The 16,994-nt window shown below is 46.2% G+C and overlaps 1 protein-coding gene across 2 annotated transcripts in view; it reads left to right on the top strand.

Moving 5' to 3' along the window:
- The window catches only part of LOC111855482 (A disintegrin and metalloproteinase with thrombospondin motifs 2-like), a 116,298-nt gene that overhangs the window by 73,494 nt on the left and 25,810 nt on the right, over nt 1–16,994 (top strand). For both annotated transcript variants that reach the window (XM_023834522.2, XM_023834523.2), the window contains exons 4-8: nt 3,714–3,913; nt 12,323–12,406; nt 14,247–14,403; nt 16,235–16,340; nt 16,736–16,879. In XM_023834522.2, the coding sequence (XP_023690290.2) occupies nt 3,714–3,913; nt 12,323–12,406; nt 14,247–14,403; nt 16,235–16,340; nt 16,736–16,879 (691 nt within the window). The remainder of the gene's footprint in view (nt 1–3,713; nt 3,914–12,322; nt 12,407–14,246; nt 14,404–16,234; nt 16,341–16,735; nt 16,880–16,994) is intronic.

The raw sequence follows: 16,994 nt of genomic DNA, 5'->3' as shown, positions 1-16,994 counted from the left end.
TGGATTTCTGACATCCATGTGTGATGAATGCTGCGAGGGACCATGACCATGCCAGATATTAGTACCCTTTAATAAATTTCCAAGCACCAAAAGCTCTTTCTCAGGAGAATTTTCTGGTGCAGATTGCCTCAAAGACGGACGAGCACCCACTGACGGCCTGGATGGAGCGTGTCAGTCACAGCGCCTTGCTGTGTCACCTTTAATCACGCATGTCTATCCCCGCGGCCTCCCGTCATCCTCTTGTCCATTGGTGTAACAGTACAGAAGCCATGTGAGGCATCCTTAAAAAATCAGCATGGTTTCTTAATGTGCGATAATATTTGCCAAATCATACATGAAATGGGGTTTTCAAGGAGCAACAAAGGATGGGAGATAAGTGTAAAGATCTGATTCTAAATGAACGCTTATATAACACTAATGTTATGGAAGAAATGAGGCTTTGAAAGTAGTGGGCAGAATTATGTTACACTTTCAGTTGCTGTCTTTGATGTGATCCAGTAAAGCAACCAGTGGAGAGAAGGTTAAACCTCTCATTGATTGACTAGTTTTTTCCAGAATCTACCAATAGGCATCCTTAAAACACAGATGTCCGTTCAGGGATCTACACAACGGAAATTTCTGTCAGGCATGATGAGGAACGCATAAAATGAAACATAGTGTCCCGTGGCAACATGCCGATGGTGATCTGAAAGCACCTCCCTGCCAGACATCACCTGACAGCCATTGTGGTTAAGCCCAGAAGACACAAATCCTTCGACGGCAGCCAGGTCACTTTACAGGACAGAATTAGAGCGCCTTTGAGTTATTTTCTATAATATTTTTATTAACCTCGGCGTATTTTGCTGTGACCTTTTGTTCATGGATTATAAGGAGGAGCCAATTGTTTTCCAATATGGCAGAAACGAGAGCCAATATTAGCTGAAGCAGACTGTTGGTTCATCTATGAGCAGGGTTGCCAAGGAAACATTGTATAAGGAATGCATGGAGGATGCCCTTGCTAGAGTGATGGTACACTGGACCGATGAGATCTTTCCAGTTGTACACTTTCTGTATTCTTTCACATTCTCGTGATCTCTGCTCAGAGTGTTTGTTCGTGGTGGGGGGGGGGGGGTGCAGGAATGAGGACAGCAGAGGTAACTCGGGACCAAACTAGGTGAGGGGGCTGCCAGTGACTCTCAGGAGTCAGAGACCTCCTTATGGGGCAAGCTGCATGGGGTACTCTCCCTGGGGGGGGCACTGTTACCTCACAGCTCTGCTCCTTCAAGTAAATAGTGCAAGACATCCTTCCAATAGCCTTGTGCATGTGAAGACATTTTATAACGTGTCATCAGTTATATTCCCTGGTGAAAACACACGCTTGGGTTATTCCAGACCCAGATGTAGTCATTTATGTGTTGAAATTTATATCAGTAGAAAACTGTTTCCTAATTATGTAACAGTTTCTGTATGCACTATTAATGTAGGACATGCAGCATGTAAATATGCTAATTCATTTGTAGAAATAAATACGTTTGCCCTGTGTGTGTCATCACATAACAAAAATGTATGAGTAAAAAAAAAGAATAGAAAAAAAACTGAAATAAATCAGATCTTGAGAAAATGTTCTATTTTCATCCACATGTTTAACTTGCTTCTTTGCCATCTGGTGTTTCACTGGAGGTAAATCGCAATATTGTGCTGATTGAAGCTGTGACTGTATTGCTGGAGTGTTGTCCTAAGTTTGGGACACGCAAGCTCATGACAGAGTAGCCCAAGTCTGCCGATGAGTGTAGTGGACTAATGGGGCTGAGCTCAGGAGTAACGCAGCATGGCAGCGTGGCGCACGAGCTTCTTGCTTGAGTCACTGAGTGGAAGGCCGGTGGTTTTATTTTTATATGTCCCCAAATAATCTGAATCAAAATTAGATGAGTGTGGTCATTATAGCAATAGTAAAAATTACTAATAACGTGGCCTTAAGTAAAGTATTACCAAAAAGTATAGTCAAGATAAGATTAATATGAACGGATGAATATGGCAATGGTACTGTTAGTATAGAATATAGTATAGTATAGTAAATGTGATTAGTATACTAATAGTAAGAAAACTATAATAAAGGTAAGATGAATGTGCAAAGAAAAGTGTAATTAAGGAGATGAGTATGATATGATGAATATGCTCATGGAAGGATGAGTGTGGTGAAGGCAGCATGAGTATGACTATATGAGATGGACATGATGTGTTAACAATGGTAACGGTAAGGAAACTGTGATAAAGATACAATGAGCATGGTGATTGCTTGGGAAGTCTGCTACATTGAGCCTGCAATATCTTAAAATACAGCCTTGGCCTCAAGACAACTGTCCCCTGCTTCAAGACAGGAAGGCCAATGGACAGCAGCAGCAGATCTCACTCAACAAGAACCAGAACTGAACGTGACTTCTCTAGCTGCTGGTTTTTGTACTAATTGAACTTGTGTAAGATTAAGGCAGAAATTAAGACTGAGTTTACTGATCCAGCAGGGAAATTCTGGATTATAGTTGGCATGTTGGTTGACTGTAGACCCCCAATATAACCCAAGGTGTCTTTGCTTCTTACTTCTATTCCTTTTGGATTGTGCTGTATGTATGTACAGCCATGGAAAAAAATGTAATAGACCACTATATTTTTAAACAAATATGCATTTTTAAATCCTGCTTTAATCGTGGTTCTGCTGGCCAGAAGTGGGGACTCGAGTCACTGACTTGCAACTCGACTCAGAATCAAGTCACTTGTGACTCAGCAAAACCGATGGAAAGACTTGGACTCGAGGGCAAATGACTCGAGACTTGGACCCTATGACTTGAGAAGACTTGAGAAAGAGTCCCCCCTTTGCCATGACATTAACTTATAATTTCAGTGTGCAGTATATCTCAATAAAAACTAATGCCAGAGATGACTGTTAACTTATCTGACAGTTTCTCATGAATCGTAGGATAACATCAAGTGACCTTCAAAAGGAATGGGAAACATTAAGTGCAGGTGTGAAGTGCACTGCTAGGACAGTTCGTATCAGGCTCCTAGAAGCAGGACTGAAGTCCATAAAGCAAGGAAGAAGCAGGGAAGGGCCAGGCTGCAGTTTGAAAAAATAAAATAAAATTCATGGGAGCACACCCATAAATTGAGAAATGAGTGAAACAAAAAATGCTGTGGTCTCTTAATTTTTCCCGCGGTTGTATGTATACAGCATGCATAGGTAAAGTGAGCCATTCTTTCAGTGCAGATTTATTCATGAAGGACATTGATCTATTGGTAAGAGGCGAAGGTGCTGCAGTTTAATAAAACACCTTGCATTTTGATGTTTGTAGATGTTTGTGCTGCCATCTGGCTTTCATTAAGTAGTAGGTATCTCTGCTTTGGCTCTCAAACATAAATATGCAAAGGAACACTAACACCTATATGTGGCTTCCAGAAGAATTTCACCCATGTATGTAGTTGGAGGCCAATCTTCTAATGCCAACATCAGGCCCACAGTGGTTTGATTGTCTACTCAAGGCAAGTGCGTTGGCCTGCTTAATAGGGCACAACTCTGTCAAGGTGTCCACTTCCAAAGAGTATTTTTCTGGTTTGTAATGCTTAGTTTGGCATGCCTGATTGATCCTTGGCGCCGTGAGCAGGAGCGATAATTTCCGTGGTGGAAAAAAAAAACATCGCAGGGAATTGCTGTTTACAGCAGGTGTGACTGATGTTTCTTACAGGTGCAGACCTCAGTGGACTTCTGGACCTGGAGACGCTGTACCAAGGGGTGGAGCAGAACCTGAACCAGAGCCGGAGGGCCCGTCGCCAGACAGTCGACCGGGCCTACAACATCGAGGTCCTGCTGGGTGTCGATGACTCAGTGGTACAGTTCCACGGGAAGGAGAATGTGCAGAAATACCTGCTCACCCTCATGAACATCGTGAGTGTCCCAAGCCAAGCCCATCCGCTCTGTCACCCACCCAAAGTGTCTGAAGTACATAGAAGTACCCGTCCACCCTCAGCTTTGTGAGTGTCCCACAGCCACCCTCCAAGTCGAAGTACACAAGCATGTTAGGCAATTGAGCCAAGGCTTGTTCCATGTTCATAATGAAAAGACATCAGTGGGTGCAACCATTTGATATATCTCTATCTTCACGTATTTGAGGTCTTTGCTTTGGTGTTTGGCACCAATATCAAAACATCCCTTCCCTAATTGACTCTCTCCTTTTCATTTTTTGTTTACTATTTGGGTAAATTCCAAAATGCCGGGCTGAGGCGTAGATGTACTCACATTTAATATCCGACTTCCCAGCCGCACACACATCCGTTCGCGCACACCGGCACGTAGGGAGACAGTGGCTATCCATCAATCGACGTGGGATAAAATGGCTGTAAAGGCCTGCGGGGGGCAGGTGCGCAGGATCGATGCGCCGTACCTGCCGTGAGCAGGAAAGCAGAGCTTTATAATGAATACTGCATCAAAGAGGGCCTTGACACAGGCAGGGGCGAGCTGCCGTGATTACAGATGAGCAAAGCTCCGCGGAGCTCCTGCCAGCCAGAACATCTCCGGCAGAACATCTTGGATCGTACCATTTTCCCGCTGATAGGTGAAGCTGGCAGGGCGGGGGGAGTTGGGTTTGACTGGTTGAGATGGTGGCAAAATTTGATGAGCCACCTCTTTTGTTTTTGCATTCCACAGATGAAAATTCTCCCCTGTTTCAGAAGTACACAGTCTAGCAGACAAAAGATTGACAGTGGTGTTTGTGGGTCCATGCCAGCAGAGGCTTCCTGAGTGCGTGACCCGTCGTGCGCGTGAGGCCGGGATAAGTGAGGGGGGGAATGTGACGGGCAGCTGGCTGGGGATTGGCTTAAAGGAAACCAAACAGATATACTGAGGCCTCCATTTGGGCTGGGGGGGTAAGCGACAGTTGAAAGGCAGGGCTGATGCTCCCCTTTTCGGGCTGGGGATTGGCGGTCCTGAGGCCATGAATCACCACTGCATGAGAATGAGGGGCCCTTGTCCGACATCTCTTTGTGTCTTAGTACAGCATTGGTGCTGAATCTAACCATTGCTGTCATTCACGCTCACTGATCCTCAGAAAAGAAGTTTTTTTTTTTTTTTTTTTTTTTTTTTACAAAAAAAAGCACATTCAGAATAAATTACTGAAAGCTAGATAAACAGAAATATATAACGCCTCCCACGCTCTTCTTTCTAAGTCTTTCTTCTTGAAAGTTTACTTTGCTCGCATTAGGATTAGACTCTTCCTGGAAGGAGAGACAGACAGACTGATTGACAGACAGACAGACACATGGACTGACAGACAGGCAGACAGACAGACTGACTGACAGACAGGAAGACAGCTGACAGACAGGCAGAATACTGACAGACAGACAGGCAGATGGTTGACAGACAGACAGGAAGACAGCTGACAGACAGACAGGCAGATGGTTCACAGACAGACAGGAAGACAGCTGACAGACAGACAGGCAGAAGACTGACAGACAGCAGGTGTGCTTCTGCTTCCTGTTTTTCTGCAATCCTGCAATTTTTGTTCATCAGCTTGAAGACAAGGGAAGCTTGGAGCACCGAAAGAGGCACAGCCTCCAGTAGATTTAAACATGAAGCGGGGCTGTAAAGGTGAACCTCTTGAGTTTCTCAGGTTGGGTCTTCCAGAAGGCTGAAGGGCTGGTCTGCTTCACTCGGCTTCCAGATGACCGGGGAAGAGCCCCCTCATCAGGGCCCCGTGGGGGTGTTTCTCCCATGAGGGGGGCACCACGGCAGTCAGGGTGTGGCAATGCAACCAATCTAAAGTGATGCAAGATTCCGGGAGTGCCGAGAGTGACAAGCCCTGCACCCACTCCTGACATCTTCTGTAGTCGTCTTGACTGACGCCTGTCTGTATTTGAGCTCAGAAAGGGCAACATAGTAAAGGTTTAAGCGTTATTTGCTGACCAATCAGAGCTTGTCAAGATTCGTGTCCATGCCACAACCGGGATGTTCGTTGGGATCTGCCTCAGATTTTTTTCTGCTTTTCTTTTGTGTGCTTTGTGATCTTCCACAGAAATACTGAAGTTGCTGCATGGCAAACAACGCATTACTTTACGTAAGAGTGCAGCAGATTTGTTTGAAATTACAGTATAGTGGCTTTAAACAGCGGAATGAGGAACTGAGGTGTCTGTCACATAGAAACACAAGAAATCCGAAATCCTTTTCAAGAGGATAATCAGTTGTTTCTGCGGTGTGCTAGGTACTCTGACATGTTTGGAGGGTAGTGTTCTGCACCTCGGCTCAATCCATCACATGTGACAGTGAGAAATCACTGGCCCGTGTCCCCGCCCCCAAGCCCAGTGAGGCAGAGGTCTTAGGCGCAGTGCAGTGACTCACAGCTGAGTGACACAGTGTGACAGGTGCCACCAGCTAAATTAGGTTATGCTCACACACGCCGAGGGACAGATCAGTGTGTCGGACACAGATACACAGTATCCGCCAGACTAATGCTAATGACTGCCGATTTGAGGATGGTAGTTCTCAGCTTGTGCGAGGTGTCATGTGAGATTTATATAAAGACAGACACTTTTTGCAGTCACATAGCTAACACTGTACAGTTGCTAATAGAGTTACGCATTAATGTGGTGATATTTATAAAATGATTTCAGGCGGTTTCATTTTTTTTCTTCTCCATTAGGTTAGGTGTTCAGACGGCTGCCCTTTGAGTGTCTCCATGCCCATAAAGTAGCCACAGAGTAAAGTTGTAGTAACCAGAGTGACAGTGTAGCAGTCAGAGCGTTGGTCTACTAACCCAGAGTAACTGAACAGTAACCAGAGTGACAGTAATCATGGAATTGATGCACTAAGCAGAATAACTGCATGGTAAATGGAGTAAAACAAATAGTCACCAGAATATTAATGTAGTAACAAGAGTAACAGAATAGTAACCAGAAATATAGATTGGGAACCAGGGTATTAGTGTTGTATTCAGCTTTACCGTGTAGTAACTCAGGAACCAGACGAGAGTATCTATAATATTGGTGTAGTAACAGTACAAACCAGGTAGTTCAGCAAGTTGTTGTTTTGGAGATAGTGCTCTGTGCCAGGAGTGAATGCCATGCGTTTTTTTCTGAGTAATGGAGAAGCATCTCTCCATTTCTGTGCCCTTTCTCACTGTCAGGCACGTTATTAAACGACCTGCAAGCAATTGCTGCTGTCACAACGCTTTATTTCGGTTTCCCACACTCAGTCTTGAGCCACACTCCCTCGCTGATCCTCAAGGGGGTCAGTGTGGGGTCTCCCTGGGCCGCGTGTGGGCAGCAGGGGGCGGCAGTTCGGCCTGTCCATGGGACATCAAAGATGTAGAGAATGGCGATTCGATCCATCTATGGGGTCTGCCTCCTGTGTGCAGGCGGGCAGGCGGGCGGGCAGGCGGGCAGGCGGGCGGGCGGGCGGGCGGGCGCGTTCTCGCATGTAACAGGAAACAAAGCAGCCCGAGTGAGATATTTCCCACAGCTAACTTATCATGTTCCATCAGAGGCATTTATGCTTCATGAACGTAGCTTTATTGCAGTACAGTCATTACAGGGAGCAAAAGGAATTTGTTATGGATCCCTGTTCCCCGGAATCATCCAGTAAATATTCAGGACTTTCCCCTTTGTTTCTTTGCAATCCAATACAACAACACATGTCATCATTATATATGCATATTTACACAGAAACAAATGTATTCCAAGGAAACATGTCTTTGGAAGTGGGTACAGATTCATAGTCTGTTCCAAAATTGTCTAACTACCACCTCTCTAGATCTCACAGTTAGTCTGATTTGATACCTACCAATGTTGAAACCAAATCCTTGAGATGGATGGATGGATGGATGAATTGATTGTAAGCTAGAATTAGTATTCTCCTGATGCTGTGTTATGATGACATTTCATCAGTGTTTTCTTTTCCAGTTTAACTCTCAGAATCTGTTTGAGCTCAGGAGCAGCATGACATGTGGATTATGCGACTGCAGATTAATGTCCTCCTGGCGCCAGCCCCGTCTGACTTTCTAATTGAATGTTTGTAACGTGTGCAAGCTGCTACCTTGAGTAACACCCCAGTGAGAGTGAAACTTCCTGATGTTTTTTTCTTCACGGCTAACCCACCCCACCCCCGCCACCGGAACCACAGAGTAGAAATGGGGGGCAGAGGAGTAACAGTGTATGAGAGTGCTACCCCCTCCCTCAGTGAAAAGCCAGCCTGCTGATCTTTGGCCTGTAAAGTAATTATTGAATCCTTGATAGAGGTAATAATAGTTGATTCTCCGCAAATATAACTGTTCTCTGGTGCTTGCAGTGGCCTCATTTTGTCATCTGTATTCATATATATATATATATCGCTTGATAACACATTACACGTGGTGCTTTACGTATAAAACTCCGTAGCAACACGTCCACAGATAAGTTGGACAATATAGTGTGTGCGGCCGATTTAATGAGCCACAAATGAGAAGTAGTGCTTAAACAATATAAAACTACAACTTTCCCTTCTGTTGATAAAGGGCGCAGCCATCTCAGATTCTGAACTCAGGATCCTCTGTGCTGCTCCGAGATATTTCTCGGATCTCCGAGAAACAGGAGCATGCATGTCGTTACTTCCGGCTTCAAAACTCGGAATCCGACTCGGAATACGAGTTCCCAGGGCAAATGGAATGCACCAAAACTGCCCGAAAATGGTTGACAGAGACATTTCAGGGATTTTGAGTCATTTTGCGCTGCAGATGGGTTAATTGCGTTAGTGTGTGTGTGTGTGTGTGTATATATATATATATACACACACACACAGCAACACCCTGTGGGCTTCCTGTGGCACGTTATCCTTACAGAAATCTTAGATGTCATTTTTGCAAATGAAGGTCTTCTGTCTCTTTCTCCATCTCTCTCTCTCTCTCTCTCTCTCATCCATTTCTTTTGCCTCTTATTACCATAGTGTTCTTCCTGCCTGCTTTCTTCCTGTGTATTTTCTAAGCACAGGAAAGGGAAAGGGAACAAGTGCTGCATGAATGATGAAGAGAATGAGCGCGATGTTATACCAGTAGGGTCCGGCGGGGATAAATGGCTGATTGTGTGTGTACTGGTCCAATGGCAAACAAAACAGGTGACAGTGACAACAGAGAATGATGGTACAAAACAACAGTACTAAACCCAGACAGATGACACAGTGGAGAAGCTATCTAAATGACTTTCCTCCATCAAGTCTTCTCTTCCTGTAGAAGCCCTTCCCTTTAAACCATAAGGTCCTTAAAGAGATATTTATGTCTCAGTGTGCAGGTGAGAGCAGGTGTACAGGAGGGTACATTACACCGGTAATCTCAGGGGCAGAGGAGCAGCTAGACTTTCTGTCACCTTTGGGCCCCCTTACATTATATAATTTTATTAATCCTACATAATCAAGGGCCGCTGTGAAGTGCTAGACTCCCGGAATCTGCCGGAGCATCCACGCCTGGCTGTTTTAGACTTAATGTACATCATTTCTCCGCAGTCTTTGTCTATTTTCACCCTCTTCTCCTGCTTCCGCGGCTCCTCCTCCCATCGGATCAGCTGTAACACAGAACCGCTTTGCATTATTAATCTGATATTAATGACTTTGTGACTCGCCAACCTCTAGGCTTCCATTAGTCACCTGTCGGGTGGAACCTAAATAATGATGACCACTCAGACCCCTGCAGAAGACGATGATGAGGGAGGGTAGGGGGAGCGGGGGTGGGGGTGGGGGGGCCACACTAATGAGAGCCGCGTGGCTCAAGTCATTAAAGCACATAGGGATGAAAAGAAATAAAATAATAATAAAGCAGACAGAGAGACAGACGGCGAACGGAAGGAAGAAGTGGGCTGTCAGGGAGGGAGGGGTAGAGAGATGTGGGGAGCTGACGGCACAGAGGTTCACTGGGGGAGCGAGGTGGGTTTGGGGAGCCTCGGATGCGGAGCTGAAATGGAGGGCAGCGTGCTGTGCTTCTTCAGGTAGCTGCCGGCAAACCGCTCACCAGCATGTTAATTGGCTATTGGCTATTGGGTTACCCCCCGTGACAGCACGAGTCGGCCCTCCTAGTGATCGGATATCACTTCACAGGAGCTTCTCAGCTGATGATCCACATCTCGTCCTTTGCTCCTGCGACCCCCCCCCCCCCCCACCTGGGCTCTGCATGGTCCCCTCCAGAACCTCTGTAGCCTATTCCTGTGCCAGGTTGAGGTCAAGCAGATGGTCGTCAAGTAAACAAAACAACCATCGAACAAACCTGGGCCACTTTGTAAGCAACTCTGGAAGCTGACCGGCAGCTAAAGGAAGCCACTCGACTGGTCCTCGGGAAGTCAGCCTAGGGCGTGGGAGTGCAGGGTGCAGGCTGGTGGCCCCTCTCGCAATGGGAGCGCCACGGCTCCACGGCCCCTCCCCCTGAAGTTTGGTGGTTGCTTAGCAACTAGCTCCACCACAGAATGGCCAAGAAACTTCAGCGAGGGTATGAAAACAAAGAGGACGTGGAATTGTCTCTCTCTGGCTGTCCGTGGGCGCCGGTGCATAAGCGAGTGTGCAGGGCTGCCGCTCCACCCCTCCCTGTTGTGCGCCGGTCAGCCATCTCATTATCGGGGCCTATGTTTACATCCCCCTGCCTCATTAACTGGCTCGCACAGACACCGAGGACACCCCGTCTGAACTCCTGTACCAATTTGTCTACCTCTGTTGCGCCACTTAACTCGATTTTTTTTCCGAAAGTTCCCATGGTTCACCAGGGCCAGTTTCCCACAGTTAAATCGGTAAAGAGTCTCCGGTCGAAGCCCTAGTAGAGATGCAGCCTGAAGAATGGAAGCTGGGATTCGATTGGGCAGAAGAGCAGCGAATTAAGGAAGGCCTTGAAAACACCCGACCAATGAGTGATCGGGATCCTGAATGACGACAGAGTATCTTACCGCTTTTAATGGCTAAGTGAAGTCTGTGGGGAAGGATGAGATGGACAGGTGCACAGTGACAATGGCAGTGGGAGCACTGGTACGAGAGACATGTGGTGAAAGCCAAACAGGTCTTGTGCAGATCATTGTATGTTGCTGGTGAGAACCAACAAAGCCAGGGGGTTGGAAGTACTGTATGAAACACGATTTGCTTCCCTCCTCCTTGTACTGTATGTGGAGGTCCGTGCCCCATAAACGTGGCTTACATGGCTTGTATTTATGAGTGTGCGCCTACAATGGCATCCCACTCAGAATGTCCCCTGTCGTGTCCCCCATGCTCCCTGGGACAGGATCCAGGCTCAACATGCACCGAATGTTGGGTGGAGCAGCTCTGACGTGGAGTCGGCATTGCAACTTGCTAAACTAGGCAGGTTTCTCACATCCAGAAATCGCTCTGACCCAAAAATTACTGCTCGTCCGCCGTCGTGGAAATCACTTAGTGAGCAATCCACTGAGGTAGAGGCTGCGAGCTTCTCAATGGAGAAAACCTGCACTTCTGCCAAGTTGAAGTTTTTTTTTTTTTCCAGCTTTGCTGTTCCTTTCATATGGAGGAGGGCTAGGAAACAAAATAAGGAAATGAAATATGCACAGGAGGGAGAGGAAAGAATAAGACGGATTTGGCAGAATGTTTTGACAGTAATTGTCGCCCACTGCTCCCGCAGCACGATGCGGCAGTCTCAGTAGGCCACGTTATCAGAACCGCCTTGCTCCTAATGCGATTGCTGACCTGTCGCTCCTGGGTAACGGCAGACTCACTGGATGACAGCGCTCTGCACGCAAAGGCATCTTATCTGACCACTTTGGTCATTCTGTGCCCTGTGAAGACCACCCCCCTCCCACATCACAGATCCTGTGGGGGTGACAGCAGCATGCACTTTCTTTGTGCCTCTTCACACAGACAACATGGAATTTGGGGGGTGGGTCTCTTTCCATCATGCACTTGTGCTACTTTACAGGTTCGATGTGTATATTATTATAATGCTTGGAGAGGGGTCCTAGTCTGACCTCATGATGGGAGCCAGATAAGTCTGAGCTTTGCAAGCAGATGAATCAGGAGAACCGGGATGTTTTGGGAAAATACTATTTATATGTCTGTGACATTCTTTTACGTGAGAAAGTATGCAAGGACTCCTCCAGATACCATTCTAGATTCACCTCCTACATTTAGACTCCCCTCTAGACTCGCCTCTCAGATCTATAGATGTTTTAGGTCTACTAGATCTTGAGCCCTTCCAGGACCACATTTTTTGAATTTGAACCAGCAGCTTTGTGGTTCCAATGCCAGTTTTCCAATATCTGCTAGCCCTGCCAGATACTGTACATGACGATCATGCTGCCCTCTCACACCAGTTCTTCTCCACGCATGTCCATGCAGGTGAACGAGATTTACCATGACCAGTCTCTGGGAGCGCGGATCAACGTCGTCCTGGTGCGGATCATCATGCTTGGATATGGGAAGGTAGGTGGGCATGTTAGGGAGGGGTTGTATTTGGTGGCACCCCATTGGATGTCAGCTCGACCTTGTACCTCCTCTGCATTACCGCCGAAGGTCAGCAGTCCCCAGACAACCGCAGGGGCCAGAATTGCAATGTTAAATTGCCCCTTGTATTACGTGATCTCTTCTCATGGGTTCAAGAGTACTCAAGGTTATCAAAAAATGTTCTTTTTGAGCTTAACACGTATACTCAATCCGAAGTCCTTCCACCTCCTTCCACGCTCACACAGCTCCTCACTGAGACTGACAGCTTTCGGTTCCATTGGACTGGAGTGAAAGGGGAACTAAAAGCATGGGGATCCCAGGGGAGCGTTTTTAATGTCGCGCGCCTTTACAGTTCAGTGCCAGAGCTAACAGAATGCTGATGTTTTGCAGTCAGCTTGCCCCCAGTGAGCCAAAAAGAACAGAACATTCCACAGAGCCCAATAAAGTCAGCCAATCAATGATATCCCTGCTTTGTTCATTAATAATTCTGTGCTTTGGGCGAATTATTTTGTCTGTTTGACTCTTCTTGTTGTGACTCCCAAAACGAGCGCCTTCACTGCTGATATATGTGCGTGTATATATATATATTTTTTTTTCTTATGTATTTTTTATTTTTTTTTACTTCCACATCAGCCATTAATGCATGTACCATCAGCAGTTTTGCATGCAAGCCTTGCAAGTTCATGCAACTCCATTTGTGTGTTTTTTTTTTTTTTTTGGAATACAATTCACCAGCAAGACCACTCTCACTGTGTAGAGGACCGCTGGGTCTGCTGTGTGGGAGCTAGCCTGTGAACAGCTGTAGAGGATTGTGGGTAATATTACAGTACCCTGACACCTGGCACATACCAAGCTGAAAGGGGAAGCTGCAAGTATTCCTGACAGGCCAATCAGCTTGCTCCCCGGAGCACAGACACCTCCCCATCCTGCAGCCCTTGCCTGCCCCCAATCTGCATGCCACCCTGGACTTGGCTGTCCATTACCCTCAATCACCTTGGCAACATCATACTCCACCAGCTTGTCTATTAGTACTGCGACCGCAAGCACCTCTTACATCATTTTTACACCTGGGAGAACCTGTACATCTGGTCGCGGCGACCTCGCTTCATGTCAGCTGCGGGAATTAGCATGATGATGCTCTCAGCATCTTGGAGAACACACTAAAGTATACCTATGTGTTTGTGTGACAAAGACGGATGAAGAAGTATTTATGTTTATGGCCTGAGTAGTTCTTAATATTTATGCTTTGGCAATATTTACCAAATATGTTTCCTGCCAGTAAAAACATTTTTATTTTAAATTTAATAGATTTTTTGTGGCAGGGGAACAATTTATTTGTGTGTGCATCTGTTTGTTTTTCTGTTTGTCTGCGAGCGGGCAGGAGGGAATACACAAATGCCAGAGCATGTTTGTGTCAGGGTGTCTGGCCCCCACTGACAGCCCCGGCCCACCGTACGGCTGTTTGTCACTGCAACAGCACCACCTGCTGGCAGGAATGTACAAGTATTGCCAGTGCTGGCATTAGGCATGTGCTCATCTGAACGGTTTTCTTAAGATTTGGCAATGGATGGAGTTTTTCAGACAAACATCTGGAAGACATCTCTCACGCTCTTGTATTCCTGGCCCATCCAGAACCAACGTTCTCTTTCTGCAGCTGTTTCCTTTTATTTGCTAATACCATAGACCTTTTCGTTTGAAACAGAAATGACCCCGCCATTTGTCTATCACTCAGCAATGACGCAATGCCACAGACGGGTCCACTTGCCCTGTTACGCCAGCCTGGTATCACTTGGTGATGGGATGTCTTCCCCCTGTCCAGTCTAAGAGCCTGATCGAGCTGGGGAACCCGTCTCAGAGCCTGGAGAACGTCTGCCGCTGGGCCTTCATGCAGCAGAAGCAGGACACGGGCGACGCCGAGTACCACGACCACGCCATCTTCCTCACCCGCCAGGAGTTCGGGCCCACGGGCATGCAGGGTAGGATGTGCTTGCAAACCCCCCCACCCCCATTAGGTGGCCACACATAGATGCAGGTCAGAGAGCCTCATGCACCAATATGCAGCAGCTACCCCAGAGGCTTTTAAAAAGCATCATAGGGGCTGTTTGTAAGATGTCGGCGTATGAGCATTAATAAGCAGACTAGGCTTGCAAAAGGATACAAGAAATATGTTACTGATGATGATGGTGATGAGAGTGATAGTGATTATGATGATAAGGGCGATGATGATGATAGTGATAAGGTTGGTGATGATGGATGATGATGGTGATGAGAGTGATGGTGATTATGATGATAAGGGTGATGATGATGAAGATGATGGTGATAAGGGTGGTGATGATGGATGATGATGGTGATGAGAATGATGGTGATTATGATGATAAGGGTGATGATGATGAAGATGGTGATAAGGGTGGTGATGATGGATGATGATGGTGATGAGAGTGATAGTGATTATGATGATAAGGGTGATGATGATGAAGATGATGGTGATGAGAGTGATGGTGATGAGAGTGATGGTGATTATGATGATAAGGGTGATGATGATGAAGATGATGGTGATAAGGGTGATGATGATGAAGATGATGGTGATAAGGGTGGTGATGATGATCATGGTGATGAGAATGATGGTGATTATGATGATAAGGGTGATGATGATGAAGATGGTGATAAGGGTGGTGATGATGGATGATGATGGTGATGAGAGTGATGGTGATGAGAGTGATGATGATTATGATGATAAGGGTGATGATGATGAAGATGATGGTGATATGGGTGGTGGTGATGATGATGGATAATGATGATGATGAGAGTGATGATTATGATGATAAGGTTAATGATGATGAAGATGATGGTGATGAGAGTGATGGTGATAAGGGTGGTGATGATGATGGATGATGATGAGAAGGGTGATGAAGATGATGATGAGGGTGATGATGATGATGATAGTGATAAGGGTGGTGATGATGGATGATGATGGTGATGAGAATGATGGTGATTATGATGATAAGGGTGATGATGATGATGATGATGATGGTGATAAGGGTGGTGGTGATGATGATGATGAGAGTGATGATTATGATGATAAGGTTGATGATGATGAAGATGATTGTGATGAGAGTGATGGTGATAAGGGTGGTGATGATGATGATGGATGATGATGGTGATAAGGGTGGTGATGATGAAGATGATGGTGATGAGAGTGATGGTGATTATGATGATAAGGGTGATGATGATGAAGATGATGGTGATAAGGGTGGTGATGATGGATGATGATGATGAGAGTGATGATTATGATGATAAGGTTGATGATGATGAAGATGATGGTGATGAGAGTGATGGTGATGAGAGTGATGATGATTATGATGATAAGGGTGATGATGATGAAGATGATGGTGATATGGGTGGTGGTGATGATGATGGATAATGATGATGATGAGAGTGATGATTATGATGATAAGGTTAATGATGATGAAGATGATGGTGATGAGAGTGATGGTGATAAGGGTGGTGATGATGATGATGGATGATGATGAGAAGGGTGATGAAGATGATGATGAGGGTGATTATGATGATGATGATGACAACGACGATGATGATGACAACGACGATGATGATGATGATGAATTTGATTGATGATAGCTATTGATGACGGTGATGACGATGACAATGGTTAATAACAATGATGGACATGGTAGCATGCAGAGCAGATGTGAGGCTGCTTCACCAAGGAACTGCCCAGTGCCCTGTTTGTCCTCAGACCTCAGGATAAGCACTGGCCCCCAACTTCACCCCAGTTCCTCTCTCTCTCAGGGTACGCCCCCGTTACTGGCATGTGCCACCCAGTTCGGAGCTGTACCCTAAACCACGAGGATGGCTTCTCCTCCGCCTTCGTCGTGGCACACGAGACCGGGCATGTGTGAGTGTCATGGATTCCTGTCATCTCTCCAAGAAGCACACTCACTCACACACACACGTTTGCATTGCTGTCTGTAGGCGGATTATCCACATGTTATTAATTATTACCATCCCCCAGCCAAAAAGAATATAAAAATGAAAACGCATAACAAATAAAAAGCATTTGTTTTGACCAGATCCCCCAAAGTTTATTAGTAACTATTTCTCTGGCGATGTTTTCTCAAAATTTGGAGAAAAAGATTGTAATACCTGTACATTAATGTACATAGAGAAATGTACATACTTGCTACGCATTGGCATTCACACATGTATGTCCAATGTGTCATGTCTATATACAGCCTCACACATTTCCCTGGAGACAGATGCAGATTCACACATTGCTTGTCCCCATCACAGGCTGGGCATGGAGCATGATGGCCAGGGGAACCGCTGTGGGGATGAGGTGCACATGGGGAGCATCATGGCCCCACTGGTGCAAGCTGCCTTCCACCGCTTCCACTGGTCCCGCTGCAGCCAGCAGGAGCTCGGCCGCTACCTGCAGTGAGTCAACCGCCAGTCCCTCCTTTTAGGCACCACCCCTCCTCTAGTGTATTGACCCCTCAATTTAAGTCACGCCCCTCCTACAGCATATTAACCCCTCACTTTAAGCCGCACC

The sequence above is a fragment of the Paramormyrops kingsleyae genome, chromosome 10 (assembly GCF_048594095.1).
Source record: "Paramormyrops kingsleyae isolate MSU_618 chromosome 10, PKINGS_0.4, whole genome shotgun sequence".
Classification (NCBI taxonomy): domain Eukaryota; kingdom Metazoa; phylum Chordata; class Actinopteri; order Osteoglossiformes; family Mormyridae; genus Paramormyrops; species Paramormyrops kingsleyae.
Note: the sequence above shows the minus strand (reverse complement) of the source record. Positions and strands in the feature narration are given on the sequence as shown.